The 23,317-nt window shown below is 47.2% G+C and overlaps 1 protein-coding gene across 1 annotated transcript; it reads left to right on the top strand.

Annotated features, from left to right (window-relative positions):
• Positions 1 to 400: 400 nt before the first annotated feature.
• BPGM (bisphosphoglycerate mutase) lies at positions 401 to 19,935 on the top strand. Its single transcript, XM_069763404.1, has 3 exons — positions 401 to 555; positions 6,315 to 6,967; positions 18,011 to 19,935. The coding sequence occupies exons 2-3, from the start codon at positions 6,367 to 6,369 to the stop codon at positions 18,187 to 18,189; spliced, it is 780 nt and encodes a 259-aa protein (XP_069619505.1). The 5' UTR covers positions 401 to 555; positions 6,315 to 6,366; the 3' UTR covers positions 18,190 to 19,935.
• Positions 19,936 to 23,317: the final 3,382 nt, after the last annotated feature.

Genomic DNA, 23,317 nt, shown 5'->3' with positions numbered 1-23,317 from the left:
CTGTATCCATTTGGGGGTTCTGGTCTGGGGTCTGTATCCATTTAGGGGTTCTGGTTTGGACCCTGTCGTTATGGATTCTAGTCTGGGGGGTCTCCCATTAGTTTAGGGTTTTGTTCTGGGCCCTGTGGTCAGTCAGGGGTTTGCCCCCGGGGTCTGCACTCTGTAGGGGTCTGTGCATTGGCCCGGTGTGGGGGGTCACACCCGTCAGTGCTCGGTCCCGTCGGCTGCCGCTCGCCGCTTCCTCTCTGCTCAGGAGCCTCCATTGAACTTAGTAACAACAACAACCCTCAGCCGTTATCATCTTCCTGAACGCGCGGCCCCCTCACGCCATTGGTCGACTGCGCTGTCAATCAAAGGTAGAGTTGGGCGTGGCTAGAGCAGCAAGTAGGACAAGCCGAGCAGACGCTGAGGCTGCAGAGCCTGGAGGAGGAGGAAGCGCAGAGCCTGCAGCGCCACAACAACACCTCGGAGGGCTCTGCTGCACCCCCGCCGGGAACCGCGCACTGATACCTGCGGCCAATACAGCACCGCTCCACCTGTCCGGGGCTGCAGGAGGTGAGAGCCCGAGACCCGCACCGGGAGAGGATGTGCGCGGGCTGTGTGCGGGGCGAGCTGCGAGATGGAGCTGAGCTGGATGTGTGCGTGACGCGGGGGCTGCAATGTGTCGGTATAGTGATAAGTCCGACTCGCTGTGTGTGTATTTGCGCTCGTGCGTCTGCCTCCGTATCCGCCTCTGCGTGTGTGCGTCTGCCTCCGTATCCGCCTCTGCGTGTGCGTCTGCCTCCGTATCCGCCTCTGCGTGTGTGCGTCTGCCTCCGTATCCGCCTCTGCGTGTGTGCGTCTGCCTCCGTATTTGCCTCTGCGTGTGTGTCTGCCTCCGTATCTGCCTGTGCGTGTGTCTGCCTCCGTATCTGCCTGTGCGTGTGTCTGCCTCCGTATCCGCCTGTGCGTGTGCGTCTGCCTCCGTATCCGCCTCTGCGTGTGCGTCTGCCTCCGTATCTGCCTGTGCGTGTGTGCGTCTGCCTCCGTATCCGCCTGTGCGTGTGCGTCTGCCTCCGTATCCGCCTCTGCGTGTGTGCGTCTGCCTCCGTATCCGCCTGTGCGTGTGTGCGTCTGCCTCCGTATCCGCCTGTGCGTGTGTGCGTCTGCCTCCGTATCCGCCTCTGCGTGTGTGCGTCTGCCTCCGTATCCGCCTCTGCGTGTGTGCGTCTGCCTCCGTATCCGCCTCTGCGTGTGTGCGTCTGCCTCCGTATCCGCCTCTGCGTGTGTGCGTCTGCCTCCGTATCCGCCTCTGCGTGTGTGCGTCTGCCTCCGTATCCGCCTCTGCGTGTGCATGCGTCTGCCTCCGTATCCGCCTCTGCGTGTGCATGCGTCTGCCTCCGTATCCGCCTCTGCGTGTGCATGCGTCTGCCTCCGTATCCGCCTCTGCGTGTGCATGCGTCTGCCTCCGTATCCGCCTCTGCGTGTGTGCGTCTGCCTCCGTATCCGCCTCTGCATGTGCGTGCGTCTGCCTCCGTATCCGCCTCTGCGTGTGCGTGCGTCTGCCTCCGTATCCGCCTCTGCGTGTGCGTGCGTCTGCCTCCGTATCCGCCTCTGCGTGTGCGTGCGTCTGCCTCCGTATCCGCCTCTGCGTGTGCGTGCGTCTGCCTCCGTATCTGCGTGTGCGTGCGTCTGCCTCCGCCTCTGCGTGTGTGTGCGTCTGCCTCCGTATCCGCCTCTGCGTGTGCGTGCGTCTGCCTCCGTATATCCGCGTGTGCGTGCGTCTGCCTCCGTATCCGCCTCTGCGTGTGTGTGCGTCTGCCTCCGTATCCGCCTTTGCGTGTGCGTGCGTCTGCCTCCGTATCCGCCTCTGCGTGTGCGTGCGTCTGCCTCCGTATCCGCCTCTGCGTGTGCGTGCGTCTGCCTCCGTATCTGCGTGTGCGTGCGTCTGCCTCCGCCTCTGCGTGTGTGTGCGTCTGCCTCCGTATCCGCCTCTGCGTGTGCGTGCGTCTGCCTCCGTATATCCGCGTGTGCGTGCGTCTGCCTCCGTATCCGCCTCTGCGTGTGTGTGCGTCTGCCTCCGTATCCGCGTGTGTGTGCGTCTGCCTCCGTATCCGCCTCTGCGTGTGTGTGCGCGTCTGCCTCCGTATCCGCCTCTGCGTGCCTGTGTAGATGGTTACACTGATGGACGATGGATATCTCCATCTGTGTGTATCTATCTGCAGTCCCAAGTAAGACTTATCGCCTCCACTCTCTTGCACCAAATAAACTTCAGCCCCACTACACCACATAGATGCAGCAGAGCTGAGCTTCCCCATGACGTCTGTGCGCCTCCGTGTGATGTGTGTGCAGCTCTGTGAAACTTTACTCCATTTCTGTTGTGAACATAACAACCCCATCCCTGCTGCGTCTTCCTCCTTCCAGTTCCCTATAAGCCCCCTGTGACAACCCCATCTCTGCTGCGTCTTCCTCCTCCCAGTTCCCTATAAGCCCCCTGTGACAACCCCATCCCTGCTGCGTCTTCCTCCTCCCAGTTCCCTATAAGCCCCCTGTGACAACCCCATCCCTGCTGCGTCTTCCTCCTCCCAGTTCCCTATAAGCCCCCTGTGACAACCCCATCCCTGCTGCGTCTTCCTCCTTCCAGTTCCCTATAAGCCCCCTGTGACAACCCCATCCCTGCTGCGTCTTCCTCCTTCCAGTTTCCTATAAGCCCCCTGTGACAACCCCATCCCTGCTGCGTCTTCTTCCTCCTCCCAGTTCCCTATAAGCCCCCTGTGACAACCCCATCTCTGCTGCGTCTTCTTCCTCCTCCCAGTTCCCTATAAGCCTCCTGTGACAACCCCATCTCTGCTACGTCTTCTTCCTCCTCCCAGTTCCCTATAAGCCTCCTGTGACAACCCCATCTCTGCTGCGTCATCTTCCTCCTCCCAGTTCCCTATAAGCCCCCTGTGACAACCCCATCCCTGCTGCGTCTTCTTCCTCCTCCCAGTTCCCTATAAGCCCCCTGTGACAACCCCATCTCTGATGCGTCTTCCTCCTTCCAGTTCCCTATAAGCCCCCTGTGACAACCCCATCTCTGATGCGTCTTCCTCCTTCCAGTTCCCTATAAGCCCCCTGTGACAACCCCATCTCTGATGCGTCTTCCTCCTTCCAGTTCCCTATAAGCCCCCTGTGACAACCCCATCTCTGATGCGTCTTCCTCCTTCCAGTTCCCTATAAGCCCCCTGTGACAACCCCATCTCTGCTGCGTCTTCTTCCTCCTCCCAGTTCCCTATAAGCCTCCTGTGACAACCCCATCTCTGCTGCGTCATCTTCCTCCTCCCAGTTCCCTATAAGCCCCCTGTGACAACCCCATCCCTGCTGCGTCTTCTTCCTCCTCCCAGTTCCCTATAAGCCCCCTGTGACAACCCCATCTCTGATGCGTCTTCCTCCTTCCAGTTCCCTATAAGCCCCCTGTGACAACCCCATCTCTGATGCGTCTTCCTCCTTCCAGTTCCCTATAAGCCCCCTGTGACAACCCCATCTCTGATGCGTCTTCCTCCTTCCAGTTCCCTATAAGCCCCTGTGACAACCCCATCTCTGATGCGTCTTCCTCCTTCCAGTTCCCTATAAGCCCCCTGTGACAACCCCATCTCTGATGCGTCTTCCTCCTTCCAGTTCCCTATAAGCCCCCTGTGACAACCCCATCTCTGATGCGTCTTCCTCCTTCCAGTTCCCTATAAGCCCCCTGTGACAACCCCATCTCTGATGCGTCTTCCTCCTTCCAGTTCCCTATAAGCCCCCTGTGACAACCCCATCTCTGCTGCGTCTTCTTCCTCCTCCCAGTTCCCTATAAGCCTCCTGTGACAACCCCATCTCTGCTGCGTCATCTTCCTCCTCCCAGTTCCCTATAAGCCCCCTGTGACAACCCCATCCCTGCTGCGTCTTCCTCCTTCCAGTTCCCTATAAGCCCCCTGTGACAACCCCATCTCTGCTGCGTCTTCTTCCTCCTCCCAGTTCCCTATAAGCCTCCTGTGACAACCCCATCCCTGCTGCGTCTTCTTCCTCCTCCCAGTTCCCTATAAGCCCCCTGTGACAACCCCATCTCTGATGCGTCTTCCTCCTTCCAGTTCCCTATAAGCCCCCTGTGACAACCCCATCTCTGATGCGTCTTCCTCCTTCCAGTTCCCTATAAGCCCCCTGTGACAACCCCATCTCTGATGCGTCTTCCTCCTTCCAGTTCCCTATAAGCCCCCTGTGACAACCCCATCTCTGATGCGTCTTCCTCCTTCCAGTTCCCTATAAGCCCCCTGTGACAACCCCATCTCTGATGCGTCTTCCTCCTTCCAGTTCCCTATAAGCCTCCTGTGACAACCCCATCTCTGCTGCGTCTTCTTCCTCCTCCCAGTTCCCTATAAGCCTCCTGTGACAACCCCATCTCTGCTGCGTCATCTTCCTCCTCCCAGTTCCCTATAAGCCCCCTGTGACAACCCCATCCCTGCTGCGTCTTCTTCCTCCTCCCAGTTCCCTATAAGCCCCCTGTGACAACCCCATCCCTGCTGCGTCTTCCTCCTTCCAGTTCCCTATAAGCCCCCTGTGACAACCCCATCTCTGCTGCGTCTTCTTCCTCCTCCCAGTTCCCTATAAGCCCCCTGTGCTCCTCTCCCCCCATCTCATCCCCCTCTGGTTGGGGTCACTTCCTCGCTGTCACCTCTGCACACGTTTTCTTTATTATTGTTATGATTTTTTCTTGGTGATTAAACAGGAAATGTCGGCGACGCGCGTTCTGTTCTCTTATGTTCCTCTGAGTCATGAGGATTTTTGCTGATCGTGGCCCAGTTGGGGGGAAGTTTCTAAGTTGTGGTGATGCACTTAAAGGGGCAGGTGCTAACTTAGTGATCAGTTGGGGTCCGAGATATGGGATTTTCACTGAATTGATGCTCTTTTCTAGTGATCAGTGCAGATCTCAGTTGTCGGACCCCCCACCGATCTCTCCGGTGAGTAGGTGACCACTTGTCCCAATGGAATACCCCTTTAAGCCGGCCATAAATATCAGTACACCACCGCTACCAGACTCTGGGAGAATGAGAGGATGAAACCGACTGAATCTCCCATGAGACCCCTTTTCCCAAATCTTCTACAAGACCCCTTTGTACATTAGTCGGTCACTAATGATCTCATGCCTCTTGCGCCCCCTCATGGTCTCCTGGCAGAAAAGATGGCCGCCCACTGGGCATGTAGACTTCATATCGCCATTTGTGTCAGTGACCAGATTGTTCCGTTAGATCGATGACCGACCTATGAATGTTCATTAACAATCATAACATAGTTCGGACATGCTGGATCTTTTTTTATTTTTTTATTTTTTTTTTTGTTTTGTCTGGAAAAAATGGATTGTTGGGGGGTCCCACAGATCGTCAAGTTATCCCCTATCCTAGTGATGGGGAATAACCCTTTAAGACCCACAATCTTATGGACTTCCAGAGGGAGGGTTTGATGCAGTGTTGATTCTTGGACTGTTCCCTACGCCGGTGGTTTACCCCTCTACCATCACATCATCATAAAGGCCGTGAATAAGAACTAAGGAACAAATTCCACTCTGCTACATCTGTCCGTGTATTTCTGCTGTTTATATGGGTGTGTGGTGTTGGCTACACCCTCTCCGTACACCCAGCTTTACTGTACCCTGTAGAGGAGATTTTAGATATTGACTTTATGTATGGAACGTGTTGGCTGCGGCACAATTCGGCCTCAGGCATTTATTCGCGTGACTTGATATTCCGGATTCACAAATGTCAGACACTATTAAGAGGGAGCCACGGCTGCACGTATACAATATGGACGTTCTGTTACTTTAAATACATCTTCACGTACTTATGCCCATCCCGTTATACTATACCTTTTATGATCTGGAGGGGTGGTTGGATTTTGGTCCCCTCGACTTATTTTTTTTTTGCATAATCGCCTAGCTCTTTAAAAATTTAAAGGGTTGTTTGATGTAGAAAATCTTATTTCCAGGCTGCAGTGGTATTTAGAACCTTAACAAGTCAGAAAAACCAACTTAAAAAAAAAAAATTTCACCTCCTGGAGGTCCCAAGGGTGTAATACTTAGTCTGTCCTGCGGAGGCTCTGCAGAGAAATTGAACATCTGCTACACGTTTTTTTTTAAAATTACTCCGTAGAACTTCAAAGTTAATCTGTCATCTCTTGATGTTTAGTTGACCCCCAACGTTTCCTGGTTCACAGTTTTGGATGTTTCATAGTGGGTGAGGAGCATTTTACGGGACTTGGGAGGTGGTTGTAGGAATTTTGATGTTTGAGTCTAGGGAATAATGAAATATCTTGTTCTCAATTAGGTGAAGACCTTCAGTCAGACCTTCTGCCGTGGAGAAGTGACCACAACCCAACATGTCCAAATATAAACTGGTAATGCTGAGGCACGGGGAGGGCGCCTGGAACATCGAGAACCGATTTTGCAGTTGGGTTGACCAAAAGTTGAGCGAGGACGGACTGCGAGAAGCCGAAGCGTGCGGGAAGCATCTAAAATCTTTGGGATTCGAGTTTGACCTGGTCTTCACGTCAATCTTAAGCCGTTCCATCCAGACGGCTTGGCTTGTAATGCAAGAACTGGGTCAAGAATGGGTCCCGGTACGGAGTTCATGGCGGCTCAACGAGAGACATTACGGGGCGCTCATCGGCCTCAACCGGGCCGAGCTGGCCTTAAACCACGGAGAAGAGCAGGTGAAGATCTGGAGAAGGAGTTACGACGTCGCGCCTCCCCCCATAGATGGGAGTCACCCTTATTATCAGGAGATCCATACGGATCGAAGGTACACGTTTTGTGACATACAGAAGGACAAGCTGCCGAAATCGGAGAGTCTGAAACAAGTGTTGGAACGGCTCCTTCCCTTCTGGAACGAGGAGATCGCACCTGAAATCAGGAAAGGGAAAAGCGTCCTCATATCGGCGCATGGGAACAGCACAAGAGCTTTATTAAAACATTTGGAAGGTACGGTGGCTTTACTTTATTTTGTAAAATTCCTTTCATCTGGCATCTGATAATTTAGATAATACCAATCTGGAAATTCATCTAAACTCAAATTTTATATTAGATTATTTTTATATATATATGTATTTATTTTTTCTATGACTGTCTGTTAATCTGGAATATCTCAAAATCTGTGATATGTCCAGTTCCCTAAATTTTTGTAATAATTCCCCCCAAAATTAGATGGGTACATGAATAACCTAGCAATGTACGTTGACAAAATACTTACTTAAAGGGTTATTCTCATGTTCATGAATAGGCATTGTTTTTGGATAGTTCTTCTAAAAACTAGCAATTTTGTAATTTACTGCTAATTAACATTTTCAGCCGTTCTTGAGATAAGACTTTTTTTGTTTACAGCTAGTTGCCTTGGAGATCGACCACAGCACTGGTCTGTTTCCTAGGCAACGGGCTGTAAACAAAAAAACGCATTGATATCTCAAGAACGGCTAACAATTTTAATAGGCAGTAAATTGCAAAAGTGCTTGTTTTTACAATCGCTATCCGATAACGCTCATTGATGAAAATGAGAATAACGCCTTTTTAAGGGGGTGAAGAATAGATATATGATAAATGTCTGATAGCTGCTGAGCCCACCGTTTGGACCTCACATTTGCTAGAATGGGTAATTGGAGCACTCTGTTCCTTCTTACTACACAATAATCCACTAAAAGTCTATAGACGTAGGGTGAAAGCCAGTTTCGACACTCGGTTATCTCTGTCAGTCCCATAGATTTAGCAGTTGGACCCCGATCTATCAGAAAAACCTGTTTACCTTCGATTCTCCCCCACTTTGTCTTTTATCCCCCAATCGTATAGACGACGACCGGTGTAATGTTGCTGATTGAGACTGCACAAGGTTGACGTGTAGTCTGTTACCATGGAGACACTTAGTTCTACATAGGAGCTGTGTACACAATATGGTAGATTTATTAAAAACTTTTATATAAAAAAAAAAAAAAAGTATACACACCCCTACGTAGTACAGGGGCCGTAATTTTACCAAGTACTAGATTGTTTTTGCAGATTAGTCCAATGGCTGCAGTGTTGGCAGCAGCTGTCTCGGATCCTTGGACGGGCGTTTTTTTTTTTTTTGTTTTTTTTTTTATGTTTAATGCCCCTTTTGTTCCGGTTGGCAGCATGACACAAGTCTAAGCTTGGGTGATCACTTGGAATAATTTGGAGTCAGACCATGCGCACATTCCGAGCAGGCAGCAGACCACAAATGCTGACAGATCGCTTCTATTGTGTGATCCTGGCCGGGGACAAAAAAAAAACTCTTTAATCCTAATATGGTCTTTTAGAGAAGCCCTCCTATTTGGAGCCATTGAATTGATTGTGATAGTTTAGAGAATTCAAATAACATCATGCCTCTGTCCAACAGGCACAGTCTTGCCAGCTTGGATTTGGTCAGTGATGATGAGGATGTGTTTTTTTTTTTTTTTTTTTCCTTTTCTCCCCTTATCCCTGGAGTAGAAGAACAGCATTACAGCACAGACCTTAAAGGGAACCTGTCACCCCGTTTTTTGAGATTGAGCTATAAATACTGTTAAATAGGGCCTGCGCTGTGTGTTCCTATAGTGTATGTAGTGTACCCCGATTCCCCACCTATGCTGAGATATAACTTACCAAAGTCGCCGTTTTCGCCTGTCAATCAGGCTGGTCAGGTCGGGAGGGCGTGGTGACATCGCTGGGTCTTCCTCAGCTTTACGTTGGTGGCGTAGTGGTGAAGAAGCAGCGCGCGATCTGCGCTGTGATCCCTTGCATCGGTGGGGGCGGCCATCTTCCTGGGGCCGCGCGTGCGCAGATCGAGTGCTCTGCTGCACGGGGCTTCAGGAAAATGGCCGCGGGATGCCGCGCGTGCGCATTAGAGATCGCGGCGGCCATTTTCCCAAAGCCGAGTTGCCCTTTGGCTTGGGCGAACACTTAGATTTTGCTTTCTACTAGTGACAAGATCGACCTTTTTATTCTTAATGCTTGTTAAAAAAAAAAAATGGTAATTTTGCCAAGAGATTTCTTTTGGTGAATACATTGCCTTCTATGTCCATCCTCCTGGCATTGGCTTGGATGTCTACGTGACACCAGAGGTGGTAATGCCTTGCATAAAAAGGAAATAATTTTCTATTGAAGGTAAAAAGCCGTTCCTCGGGGCATAATTATCCCCAACTCTGAGCCAGTCTTCATGCATGGGAGCGTTTATAGGAAATAACTGCATTGCCCATAAAGTAAAAAAACTGGAATTCCTTAGAAGATTGCACAACAAATGCCAGGGTGAGGGTCTTGCAGAATTAAAGGTAATGTATCCCCAGCAGTGTGTGTTTGTTTTTTTTTGTTTCGTTTTGTTTTGTTTTTTAAATAATTAAACCTACATACTGAAAATATAAATAAAAAAATATATATTATTATTATTATTCATTTTTATAGCGTCATTTATTCCATGGTGCTTTACATGTGAACGGGGCAATTATAGACAAGTACAATAAACATGCGTAAAACAAGGCACACACAAGTACAGGAGGAGAGGGGACCCTGCCCGCGAGGGCTCACAATCTACAGGGGATGGGTGAGGATACACTAGGTGAGGATAGAGCTGGTCATGTGGTGGTTCAGTAGACTGGGGATCACTGCAGGCTGTAGGCTTGTCGGAAGAGGTTGGTCTTCAGGTTCCTTTTGAAGGTTTCCGTGGTAGGTGAGAGCTTGATGTGTTGGGGTAGAGAGTTCCAGAGTATGGGGGAAGCACGGGAGAAGTCTTGGATGCTGTTGTGGGAAGAAGAGATGAGAGGGGAGTAGAGAAGGAGATCATGTGAGGATCGGAGGTTGCGTGTAGGTAAGTACCGGGAGACCATGTCACAGATATACGAAGGAGACAGGTTGTGGACGGCTTTGAACTGTAGCCTCTGGGCAATAGGAAGCCAGTGAAGGGCTTGGCAGAGAGGAGAGGACGGGGAATAACAGGGAGACAGGTTGATTAGTCGGGCAGCAGAGTCTAGGATGGATTGGAGGGGTGCCAGAGAGTAGGAGGTGGAATGCACGGATCCAGGTAATATATATTTATTTGCCCGATTCAAACGCATCGAGTATATGCATGTCCACGTAGTATATTGCCCAGCACACAGCCACGTAGTATAGAGACTTAAAAAAAAAAAATAAACATATACTCCCCTTCCGAAGGCCCGTTGGAAGTCCTGCTATACTCACCATCCGCCGCCTTTGCCGCTCCTCGCCACACTCCCTGGATCGCTCCATTGCAAGCAGCAGCTTCCGGTCCCAGGGCTGGTGTGAGCAGGACCTATGATGACGTCGCGGTCACATGACCGTGACGTCACGGCAGGCCCTTGTCGCACACCAGCCCTGGGACCAGAAGCTGCCGCTTGCAATGGAGCGGTCCCGGGAGCGTTGCGAGGAGCGGCAAAGGCGGCGGATGGTGAGTATAGCAGGTTTTTTTTTTAATTATTTTTAACATGACATATTTTTACTATTGATGCTGCATAGGCAGCATCAATAGTAAATAGTTGGGGACACACAGGGTTAATGGCAGCGGTAACGGAGTGCGTTACACCGCAGGCCGTTACCGCTGCTATTAACCCTGTGTGAGCGGAGGGGATTACGGAGCGGGCGCCGGGCAGTGAGTGCAGGGCAGTAGAGGAGGGACTAATCGGACTGTGGCCGTCGCTGATTGGTCGCGGCAGCCATGACAGGCAGCTGCCGAGACCAATCAGCGAATAAATAACCGTGACAGAAGGACAGACAGACAGAAGTGACCCTTAAACAATTATGTATATAGATATTCTCAAATTTTTTTTTTTTTTTTTATTTTTTTTTTTATTTCACTTATCTGAATTTATTTTTGATGTTTTGTGTTGGATTATGGGGACGGCCATCAAGGTACAAAAACAAAAAAAAACTTACATGTGCCAAACAGTGGGACAGCAAATGTAATAATGTAACATAATTTCTTTGCCGGCATTTAAACCTGCGGGGAAGCAGGTGCCGAGACAATAGATCCAGAATCCCTCCCCGGTCAGGAGGCGTCTCCTGGAACCTCCGCCTCTAGGTGGTTTCAAAATTCTTTCAAAACCCCCGGACCTTAAAAGCAGTAGTGCGGCGTTCTCGACAGGTGACGAAATGTTTAGATGTGTGTGAGACTGTACGGTTGGAACTAGAGAGAAAATATCTGTCGGATGTTATGAAATCCGAATTTGCAATTTCCTTGTACTGCAACCTATATAAATGAAACTACACTTGATCATATATGTATCTAGGCACTAACAGGCAGGTAGTTGCTACTTACCTGTCTGTTGTGTCTGGCGCCGTTCTTCCCCGGCACAGACCGCTCCTTCCAGGACTTTGGAAGCCTCCTTTGATGTCATGGTTACTGAACGGAGGCTTCTTCTCCGGTCTGCTGTGTTGACGAGGCCGGACTTCCGAGGTCATGCTAATTGACAGCTGGATCACCGCTGCCTTCCTGGGGGAGCCGTCTGTCAGTCAGAATGACCTTGGAATTCCCGTCACATCAGCAAAGGAACGGAATCCTCGGTAGCCGGGGAAGAACGGTAACTGGCAGGTTACCTATAGTGATGAGCTGTCGAGCTTGGACACAGTGTTATCCGATCAAGATCATGTCCTAATCGAGTATTTTCATTGTGCTCGGGGGGGGGGGGGGGGAGATCCTTCATCTGTTACGGCTGTTCCCTGACAGAGGCTTAGAAAACGTGGATGTAGAAATGAGGCGGTCACCTATACATTCCAATTGCGAATCTAAAAAAATGAAATGGATGATTAATTAGAGAATTGGATAAAAGCTAAATTACAATGATTCATATTCAAAAATTTAACAAATTCTGGTATGGCAGACAAATCTTTTCTTCAAATGAAGAGGAAGTCGTCTACATATCTGCCATACCAGAACAACTGTGACACCATAGATGGCAATTCTAATGTTTTTCATCGGCTTCCACAATGTTTAAAGGGAACCTGTCACCCCCAAAATCGAAGGTGAGGTAAGCCAATCAGGGGCTTATCTACAGAATTCTGTAATGCTATAGATAAGCCCCGATGTATCCTGAAAGATGAGAAAAAGAGGTTAGATTATACTCACCCAGGGGCGGTCCCGGTCCTGGTCTGGTACGATGGGTGTCGCAGTCCGGTCCGGCGACTCCTATCTTCTTGTCTTCACGCTGCAGCTCTGGCGCAGGCGTACTTTGTCTGACCTGTTGAGGGCAGAGCAAAGTTCTGCAGTGCGCAGGAGCCGGGCTTCTCTGATCTTTCCAGGCTCCTGCGCACAGCACTACTTTGCTCTGCCCTCAACAGGGCAGACAAAGTACTCCTGCCCTGGAGCCGCAGCGTGAAGACAAGAAGAAAACGTCATCGTAAGAAGATGGGAGGCCCCGGACCACGATGCCCACCGCAGCGGGACCGCCCCTGGGTGAGTGTAATCTAACCTCTTTTTCTCCTCTTTCAGGATACATCGGCGGCTTATCTACTGCATTACAGAATGCTGTAGATAAGCCCCTGATGCCGGTGTGCTTAGCTCACCTTCCATTTTGGGGGTGACAGGTTCCCTTTAAAACCTCATATCTTTGCCTTTAGCTTTGAGAAAGAGAAGGTCAGAGAGCGTTGGTCACTGATCACACCATGTAATCTTGCCATTTAAGGTTTTTATTCTACTAAATAAGCTTTGTAAATGTTAGAAGCTGGATTCTCCTCTTTTTTTTAACAAAAAAAAAAAAAAAAAAGATTACTATGAGGTGAGGGAAGAAAACGGAGTAAATTTGTGTCAAATTTACCATCTTATCAAAAAGTTGTATTAAATCTCGGGAAATATCCAGGAAATCTTAAGAGTGGCGAACAAAAGGAGAGAGGGGGAAAAAAACACGGACGAATACATATAAATATATTCTCGAGTATAAGACGACCCCCCCCCCCTAATTTTGCCACACAAAAAACTGGGAAAACTTAATGACTCAAGTATAAGCCTAGGGTGGGAAATGCAGCAGCTACCAGTAAATGCCAAAAGTAAAAATAGATACCAATAAAAGTAAAATTAATTGAGACATCAGTAGGTTAAGTGTTTTTGAATATCCATATTGAATCAGGAGCCCCCTATAATGCTGCATAAAGTTTGATGGCCCCATAAGATGCTCCATATTAAAATGTGCCCCATATAATCCTGCATAAAGGTTAATAAGGGCCCCATAAGATGCTACATAGACACATTTGCCCCATATAATGCTGCACAAACGTTGATTATGGCCCCATAAGATGCTCCATAAAGATATTTGCCCCATATAGTGCTGCACAAACATTATGGCCCCATAGATGCGATCTTCAGCCTGATGATCCTGAGGAACATAGAGATCTTCTTGTTTACAGTCCTGTGGAAGAGGAGGACGGGGACATCTCTGGTGTTGTCCTCTTACTGGATAGAACTGGTGATGTGAGGGGCTGGGGAACCTCCACCATGAGGTCCTTGTACAGATCTGTGTCCTTCTAAATACTCCCACTCCTCCATGGAGAAATAGACGGCGACATCCTGACACCTTATAGGAACCTCTCCAGTCAGCAGCTCAATCATCTTGTAGGTGAGTTCTAGGATCTTCTGGTCATTGATGTCCTCATGTATCAGGAGGTGAGGTGGAGGCTCTGTGATTGGGCTCAGGGGTCTTCCCAATCCCTCAGACACAGGGGCCTGACAGCGCTCACTAGAGGTCTTCTTCACTACGGATCTCTAGGGTGAGGTGTAATATCCTCTCCGCCATCTTGTCCCTGTCCCTATCCATCCATTCATATATATGTGGTGTGCGGCTCTGCAGGTGGAGGTCCCTACAATATCGGATCCTCTCAGTGGAGATCTTCTATATAAGAGAATTCTCCTGAGTGACCCTACAAAGATGGACAGGGACATGATGGCGGAGAGGATATTACACCTCACCCTAGAGATCCTCTTCGGTAGTGAAGAAGACCTCTAGTGAGCGCGGTCAGGCCCATAGATGCTCCATACAGACACTTGCACAATTTGCTGTTGCTGCGATAAAAAAAAATCACATACTCGCCACTCGTCGCTCAGGCCTCCGGCACTTTCAATATTCACCTGCTCCTCGTTCAGGCGTCTCCTCCACTGACGTTCAGGCAGAGTGTGCGCACTAACCACGTCACCGCGCCCTCTGACCTGAGCGTCACCGCTGAAGACGGAGCGGCGGCGGAACGAGGAGCAGGTGAATATCGCGCAGCGCTGCGCTCCCCGTTATATTCACCTGGTGCAGTCCCTGCACATCTGTTCCCTGGCGCCGGCAGCTTCATCCTGTACTGAGCGGTCACCGTTACCTATGGGAGGTGGAGCCGCATATTCATTACTGTAATGAGCGGTACCATGTGACTGCTCGGTACAGGAAGAAGCAGTCAGCGTCGGGTAAAAGACGTGCAGGGACCGCACCAGGAGCAGGTGAGTATAATTAGACAGCCCCCGCTTCCCCTCCCCTGCCGACCCCTGGGTATGACTTGAGTATAAGCCAAGAGGCGGACTTACAGCCCAAAAAAATGGGCTGAAAATCTCGGCTTATACTCGAGTATATACGGTAACTATTAAAAAGAGGCGCAATAATTAAGCTGGTCCGATCTATCATTTATACTCCTGTACAAGTCACCCTCCCCTTGGGATTTCTTACTAATGGATGTCTGCAGCTGTGAAGTCCCCTCCTACAGGAAGGCCTGCTGTGCGCCCCCTTTATCCTGTTTTTCTAGGAAGACGAATCGTTGCCCAGTGCGTCCCAGAATCCTTTTGCCCCCTCATTCAGATCACATAAACGCTGCTAACTCTACAAAGAAAATCCTGTGAGGAAAGAGCCGGTGACCTTGACCTGACAGATGACGGAACTCCTGAGCCCGTCGGTGCCTCACGCGTTATTTTGCATCCTTACTATGGATCACAACATTTCCTCTCTGTCCTCGTTTTCATTCAGATTTTTTATTTATTTATTTTTTCCAGGGGTGGAAAGTTGAGTCCTGAGTTTCACATCGCCCCGATTTTTCTACTTTCATGCCTTGCCTTTTTTTTGGGGGGGGGGGGGAGGGTGGGAAAGCTGATTGTAGGCAGACCCAGGGAATCCCACCGTCATGTTCCTGGTTTCGGGAGGTAGAAATAACTTTCTGAAACGAGCTTCTTGGTGCTGTGCGAACAAGGTGAGCGACCCAACGCATACACTTCTATATATAACCCAGTAATATGATATAGATCGGAGACCTCTAGATAAATATATACATGATGGATCATATGTATGAGGGTTTTTGTTTTCCTGTATCCAAAAGTTTTAATCATTGACTTCAGATTTTATCTTTAGTCCCACTGCCCATGGTGTAAAATATCCGGCCCCCTCACTCCCCCGGTGTACAACGTCTGGTCCTCCCAGTGTGTACTGTCCGGTTCCCAGTGCCGTCTGTATTTACTTACTAACATGTAACAGAATGGCCGGTGGTGCGGAGCTACCTGATTCCAGTCCGGTAGTAACAAGTCCGTTCAAGACATTTTGTCCCTAAATCTTCCTTCTTCCCTCCATCACCTGTGAGGGTTTTATTGAGAAGTGGAAGGAACTGCAGCAACTCGGCTACGAAGTGGAGACCCCATAACATTACACAGCGGGGTCACCGAGTGCTGGAGAGCGGAGGGAAGAAAATTCACCAACACTCTGCTGAATCCATAACTACAGAGTCCAGACCCCCTCTGGTAATAACATCAGCACAAACACTGTTCCCCAACCAGGAGCTTCATGGGCGAGCAGCTACATGCAGCCGTACATCACCAAGCACAATGCCGAGCGTCAGATGGAGTGGTGTAAAGCCGCCACCACTGGACTCTGGAGGAAATACGTTCTCTCCAGTGACAGATCACACTTCTCTATCTGGCATCTGATGGAGGAGTCTGGGTTTGGTAAATGCCAGGAGAACGTTACCCTCCCGAACGGAATTGTGCCCGCTGTACAGTGTGGTGGAGGATAATACTATGAGCTGCTTCTTAAGGGGTCGGCCTCGGCCCCTCTAGACCCATTGAAGAGAAAAATTAATGCACCAGCCCAAGATATTGTGGACAAATGTAGCTCTACAATTTTATCCCTGGTGTCCTTAGACTGCTCTTTGGTCTTGGCCATGGTGGAGAGGTTGGGGTGTGATTGGTTGAGTGGACAGGTAACGAGTTCAAACAGGTGCAATTAATACAGGTAATGAACACAGAGTAGGAGGCTTCTTAAAGAAAAGGAAACAGGTTGGTGAGAGCTGATCGGTCGGAGATCAAATACTTATTTCTTGCAATAAAATTCAAATTAATTATGTAAAAATTGTACAATGTGATTTTTCTGGATTTTTTTTTTTTTAAGATTGTTTCACAGGTCAAGAGTACCTACGATAAAAAATGCAGATCTCTCTATTCTTTGTAGGTGGGAAAACTAGCTAATATGGCAGTGTATCAAATACTAATAATACCCACCTTTCCTAAACTCCTGACGGGCACATCTTTCTACCAACAGAGGAAAATCTCCTCGATTCTCCTCTTGTTACATTACAAAGCCATTCTTCCAACTGGGGAAATAAGATTAAAAGTGCCGATCTGTGAGTGTCTTGTGCGCTTTCTTGGCTGTGCCTGACCTAGGCCGTAGCGTAGGAGTGACCTCTATCCTTGTGTCAGGACTAGCAAGAAAAGTTCAAGGTGTAACCGGATCTCTGTCTACTCCATCCCCTCCCAAGTGACCTTTACTAAGTGAACCTTTACTAGTTCTCTGCTTTTCTATCTCTGTCCCTTCATCGGCCCAACGCCCTCTCATCTATTTTTTTTTTTCCCCTCCTATACCCCCCAAAATATCATTATTTTTTTTAAAGAAAAATGTTTTTTTTTTTGTGTGTGTATGTATATATATATATATATATATATATATATATATATATATATATATATATATATATATATATATATATATATATATATATATATATATATTTTTTTTTTTTTTTTTCTGGGGGGAAAATAATGCATTAAAAAAATGGATGCAAATGTGACAATACCCTTCCACAGACTGCAATGCTCTAAAAAAAAAAAAATAATTTCTTCCTCATTTATTTTTTTCTTTTTATTACAGGATGCAATAAATGTAGCTTCTTGCTCCTTTTTCATGTAGAGAAAGAAAAAAGCAAGAAGCTACATTTATTGCATCCTGTAAAAAAAAAAAAAAAAAAAAAAAAAAAAATGTAAGCTTGAGTTCTTCCCGTTATTCTATGAAACTACAATTTAGTTTTTGTATATTTCCCCCCCCTGTACAAACGAATGTCAAAAATACTCCTCAAATATGTATCCGTTGTGTAGCATCACAGCTCTTTCAGCTTTGTAGTTGCCGCTGCTGGGTACTGGAAATCCACTTTTTTTTCTTTTTTCTTTTTTTTCTTTTTTTTTCCCTCTTCTTTCGAGTGGGGCAGATCTGCAGTATTCGGCAGTGGCCACTACTCTGACAGAACTGTGCTGCTCAGCCCGGACGACTATTCCGTCAACAGAGTAGTGGCCACTGCCGGGTACTGCAGATCTGCCCCCATTCCAATTAAAAAAAAAAAAAAAAAAAAGTGGATCTGCAGTACCCAGCAGCAACAACTACAAACCTGAAAGAGGAAGGAGCTGCTACGCAACTGTTCAGTGCAAGTGTCAGGTGGCTCCCCCCCGAGATCTGATATTGGTGCCCTATCCTAACGATAGGTCGTTAATCTAAATTACCCCTTTAAAAGGGATTGTCCGCTTTGCGCAATCCTTAGTCCTTGACATTACGCTAGTTACATTAACATCCTGTTTCCGGAATCTTCAGGATTCCGCTCTAACTTGTCTAAAGAACCTAGGAGCAAGTGTTCCATTTTCCAACAGTGCCTCCACAGGAGAAATGAAGAATTACAGAAGTGCGATTGATTATTATTATTTTTTTTTTTAATATATTCCTTACCATTCATTTTTTTTTTTTTTTTTTTTTTTTTTCTTTCCAGGGATCTCCGACGACGACATAATAAATATTTCGCTTCCCACTGGGGTTCCCGTGCTGCTTGAACTGGATGAGAACCTGCGAGCTGTCAAGCCTCATGAATTTTTGGGCGACCAACAAGCTATCCAGGCTGCTATAAAGAAAGTGGAAGACCAAGGCAAAGTTAAACCCGTTAAGAATTAAGATGCTTCCTGGTATCTCTACTCCTCCACCGGATTTAGATGAATCCCCAAATGGCGCCACTCCTGTCCCGCAGGTTGTATGGGGTATTGCAGCTCCTTTCCATTGAAGTGAATGGAGCCGAGCTGTAATCTCTCAAACTCCCTGTGGACGGATACGTGTGGGAACCCCATTAACCAGGAATTTGCTCCTTATTTGTAACAGGCTTTGTAAATAGATTTTTTTTCCTTCCGTCGGCACAAATGTCGAACAAAATTTTTATTTTTTTTTAACCTATATAATAGCAGATTGTAATGTGCAGTGAGATTTCCCGTCAATATTTTATTAGCAGGCACTTATATGGCAAGCTCAATTTTTGCACCTTAAATATATAGAATTTATTTTTTTCCTTGTCAAGTATTTTGGATTTCTGTTTCATAAAAATGTTATGCTCCTTCTTCCCTTTTTTTTTTTTTTTTTTGTTGAAATTTTTATTTACTTTTTGGGGGTACATTCTTAAGCATATAGGATACCAAAAAAATATATTTTTATCCATATATAAATTCCAAAAAAAAAAAAAAATAGTTGTAGATTTTGATCTGCCAAAATTGAACAAAATATATTTTTGTATAGTGTTGTGTTTTTTTTTTTTTTTTTTTTTTTTTTCAATCTGTCTTCTTATTTTGGGTAGATTTGCGCCAAGAAATTCACAGGGCCTTGGTCTATGGCTGCCAGATCAGAACCCTGTAAACTTGCACCAATCTGCCAGCACTTCCTCTCATTAGTACGACGTGACCTCAAGACGTGGCACATCTTCTTTTTATTTTTTTCTTATTTTTCTTCATTATTTTTTTTTTTTCTTCTTTCTAGAGGTGGGATTTATTTACTTTAATGTTTTTTTACCAGACAAGTTCTTAAAGGGATTCTGTCAGTAGGATTAACCCTCCTAAGCCGTCCATATGGAAATGTAGGTCACAGGAAGCTGAATAAAATGATACCTTGACATCTGTAGTCCGATGTCTTATTCCAGAGAAATCCATGTTTTTCTTAATATGTAAATGAGCTTTTAAGATCTATGGGCGGAACATAGATCTCCCTAAGAATCTGCCTCCAGAGCTTAATTTAAATAACAGGGAGTTTTACCAGTGTGAGACATGTAATGACTGACAGTCTGCTCTCCTTATCTACATGTCTCACACTGGTAATGCTCCCTTTTCATTTAAAATAAGCTCAGTGAGATCTATGTCCCGCCCATAGATCCTAACTGCTCATTTACATATTAATAAAAAATGCGATTTCTCTGGAATAAAACACTGGATCACGGATGTCAAGGTATCATTTTATTCCGCGTAGGCGGCTTAGGTGGGCAGATCCTACTGATAATCCCTTTAATGACACAGACCTCTGTTTTCGCTTTCTTGCTTTAAATCCTGTGCAGAAGGTGGCCTTCCAAATTTAGGGGGAAAAAAAAGTAGGTCAACTCCTAATGTAGCATTCTATAAGAAAGTATTGCAGAATTTTAAGGTTTAGAATTGTATTTATTGATGATGTACATTTAAGGGTATGTTGACAGATTAGTTGAATAATCCTGAATGCATAGCATTATTTGTTTTTACTATTTATATATATTTTTTTGCAGCATTTTACATTGTTGTAGGCTGTTTTTTATTGGTTTGCTTTCTTTGGGGTTTAGAATTAATGGAATTTGCATACATAGGTTTATTTTTCCTGCTGTCCTGATTTGTGTAATAAAAGTGCAAAACTACTGTATATGAAGTTTTTTGACTCTCTTGTGTGTGTTTTTTTTTTTTTTTTTTACGGTATGGACAGAGGTTGGGGTTATCTCATGACCTTGAGGGTGACTCTCGCTCTGGAGGACCAGTCCTGGTCTGCATTTTATAGACAGCCTATTGATTTAATTGAACAGTGTGTAACGCTTGGTTTCCCCTGTGGAGGCGCTACAGCTAAACTGAGCATTTTACCTTCCTAAAAATTACAGCTCATTTTTAGAGTTTCGAGCAGGAAGACCGTTTTTGTGGTTGATTTCTTATCAAGGAGCCCCCCTTATTGATATGGTGATGGGATATGTCAAAGATCACATAGCCGGGGTGGGATGCGCCGATCCTCCTGGCCGTTAACTTTTTTTTTTTTTTTTTTTTTACAAACAGCCCTCTGCTGCTCCCTATCGTCAGGACAATTACGTAAAAATTATATATACGCTGCTCCGAAAAAAAATAAAGGGAACACTAAAATCCCACATCCTAGATATCGCAGAATGAAATATTCCTGTTGTAAATATTCATTACATAGTAGAATGTGTTGAGAACAATAAAACCTAAAAATAATCAACAAAATAATAATCAACCTAAATCACAACTAATATCCCACGGAGGTCTGGAGTTGGAATGAGGCTCAAAATCAAAGTGGAAAATGAAGTTACAGGTTGATCCAACTTCAGTGGAAATGCCTAAAGACAAGGAAATGATGCTCAGTAGTGTGTGTGTGTGTGGCCTCCACGTGTCTGTATGATCTCCCTACAATGTCTGGGCATGCTCCTGATGAGGCGGTGGATGGTCTCCTGAGGGATCTCCTCCCAGACATGGACTAAAGCATCCGCCAACTCCTGGACAGTCTGTGGTGTAACGTGACATTGGTGGATGGTGCGAGACATGATGTCCCAGATGTGCTCAATCAGATTCAGGTCTGGGGAACGGGCGGGCCAGTCCATAGCTTCAATGCCTTCATCTTGCAGGAACTACTGACACACTCCAGCCACATGAGGTCTGGCATTGTCCTGCATTAGGAGGAACCCAGGGCCAACCTCGCCAGCATATGGTCTCACAAGGGGTCTGAGGATCTCATCTTGGTACCTAATAGCAGTCAGGGTCCCTCGTGAGCACATGGAGGGCTATGCGGCCCCCCAAAGAAATGCCACCCCACAACATTTCTGACCCACTGCCAAACCGGTCATGCTGAAGGATATTGCAGGCAGCAGATCGCTCTCCACGGCGTCTCCAGACTCTCACATCTGTCACATGTGCTCAGTGTGAGCCTGCTTTCATCTGTGAAGAGCACAGGGCGCCAGTGGCGAGTTTGCCAATCCTGGTGTTCTGTGGCAAATGTCAAGTGTCCTGCACGGTGTTGAGCTGTGAGCACAAACACATCTGTTGACGTCGGGCACTCAGACCATCCTCATGGAGTCGGTTTCTAACAGTGCGGACACATGCACATTTGTGGCCTGCTGGAGGTCATTTTGCAGGGCTCTGGCAGTGCTCCTCCTGTTCCTCCTTGCATAAAGGCTGAGGTAGCGGTCCTACTGCTGGGTCGTTGCCCTCCTACAGCCCCCTCCATGTCTCCTGGTGTACTGGCCTGTCTCCTGGTAGCGCCTCTGGACACTACGCTGACAGACATGGCAAACCTTGCAACAGCTCGCATTGATGTGCCATCCTGGATGAGCTGCACTACCTGAGCTACTTGTCTGGGTTGTAGAGACCATCTCGTGCTACCACGAGTGTGAAAGCACAATATATAATATACCAAGGCTCCTAACACTAACAGCACAAAGGCAGCAACTCCACCAATAGCAGAGACTGAACAATACTGGAGTAACATGGGAGAAGGAAAAAACACAACACCAGTGCAATGTGGCTGCAAGATCTAAGACTGAAACACAGCAACCACCTAGGGCAAGAACCAGTCACCATTACAGAAGCAAACATCCAACAGTGGGTCAAGAACACGAAGAGCCGGACAGCACCTTGCCCAGACATGTTCTACACCTACTGATTAAAGAAATTAACTGAACATGAGTACATGAACGCGTGACAAAGCAGATGAACCAACTGCTAGAAGCAGGCCACCATCCAGCTTGGTTAACACAAGGTAGAACAGTGCTTATCATGAAGAATCCTCACAAAGGAACAGTCCCATCCAACTACCGGCCAATAACCTGCCTTACATGGAAACTCCTGTCAGGCATCATAGCAACCAAGCTACAGAACCATATTAACCAGTACATGAATCCAGCTCAGAAAGGCATTGAGATCGACACCAGAGGCTCTAAGCACCAGCTCCTAGTAGATAGAGCAGTCGCTCAAGATCCAGACAGACCAATCTCAGCACAGCCTGGATTGACTACAGGAAAGCCTATGACTCAATGTCTCACACATGAATCTGTGAATGCTTGGCTCACTACGGTGCCAACAGGAAATTAAGAACCTTCCTCAGAAACTCAATGGGGCAATGGAGAACAACATTGGAAGTCAACTCAAGACAACTAGCACAAGTGACCATCAAATGCGGCATATACCAAGGTGATACACTATCCCCATTGCTGTTCTGCATAGGCTTGAACCCCCTCAATCAGATCATTACAAAGTATGGCTATGGATACAAGTTCAAGAGTGGAAGCACCATCAGCCACCTCCTCTACATGGATGACATCAAGCTGTATGTGAAAAATGAACGAGGCATCAATTCACTGATCGACCTGACAAGGATCTACAGTGAAGACATAGGGATGTCCTTCGCACTCGAAGTGTTGCCGATCGTTAATAAAGAGAGGCAAGGTAGTCAAGATTGATGGAATGGAATTACCTGCAGGATGCGTGGCAGATGTACAGACATGCTACAAGTACCTCGGCATCACACAGGGATACGGTAACCATGATGAGGAGGCAAGGAAAGCAGCAACATCCAAATACCATCAAAGGGTAAGACAGGTCCTTAAGAGCCAGCTCAATGGGAAGAATAAAATCCGCGCCATCAATACATAAGCCCTGCCAGTTATCATATACCCTGCTGGTTTAGTGTGCTGGCCAAAAGAAGAGATGGAAGCTGAAGATGTGAAGACATGAAAGCTCCTCACGATGCTTGGAGGTCTCCACCCTAAGTGTAACACAAAAAGATTGTATACCAACAGAAAGGAGGGTGGTCGAGGCTTGATAAGCATCCAAGCCACCATCACGGATAAAACAAGGAGTATCCAGTAATACATCAGGAAAATGGCACCAAAAGATGAGATGCTGAGATAAAGCCTAAGGCAGCAAAAGATCTGGAAGGAAGAGCAGGAACATGAAGCGCCATGGCAAGACAAGCCGCTGCATGAGATGTACCATGGACAGATAATGTAGGTGGCTGACATGGAGAAATC

The sequence above is a fragment of the Ranitomeya imitator genome, chromosome 4, assembly GCF_032444005.1.
Source record: "Ranitomeya imitator isolate aRanImi1 chromosome 4, aRanImi1.pri, whole genome shotgun sequence".
Classification (NCBI taxonomy): Eukaryota; Metazoa; Chordata; class Amphibia; order Anura; family Dendrobatidae; genus Ranitomeya; species Ranitomeya imitator.
Note: the sequence above shows the minus strand (reverse complement) of the source record. Positions and strands in the feature narration are given on the sequence as shown.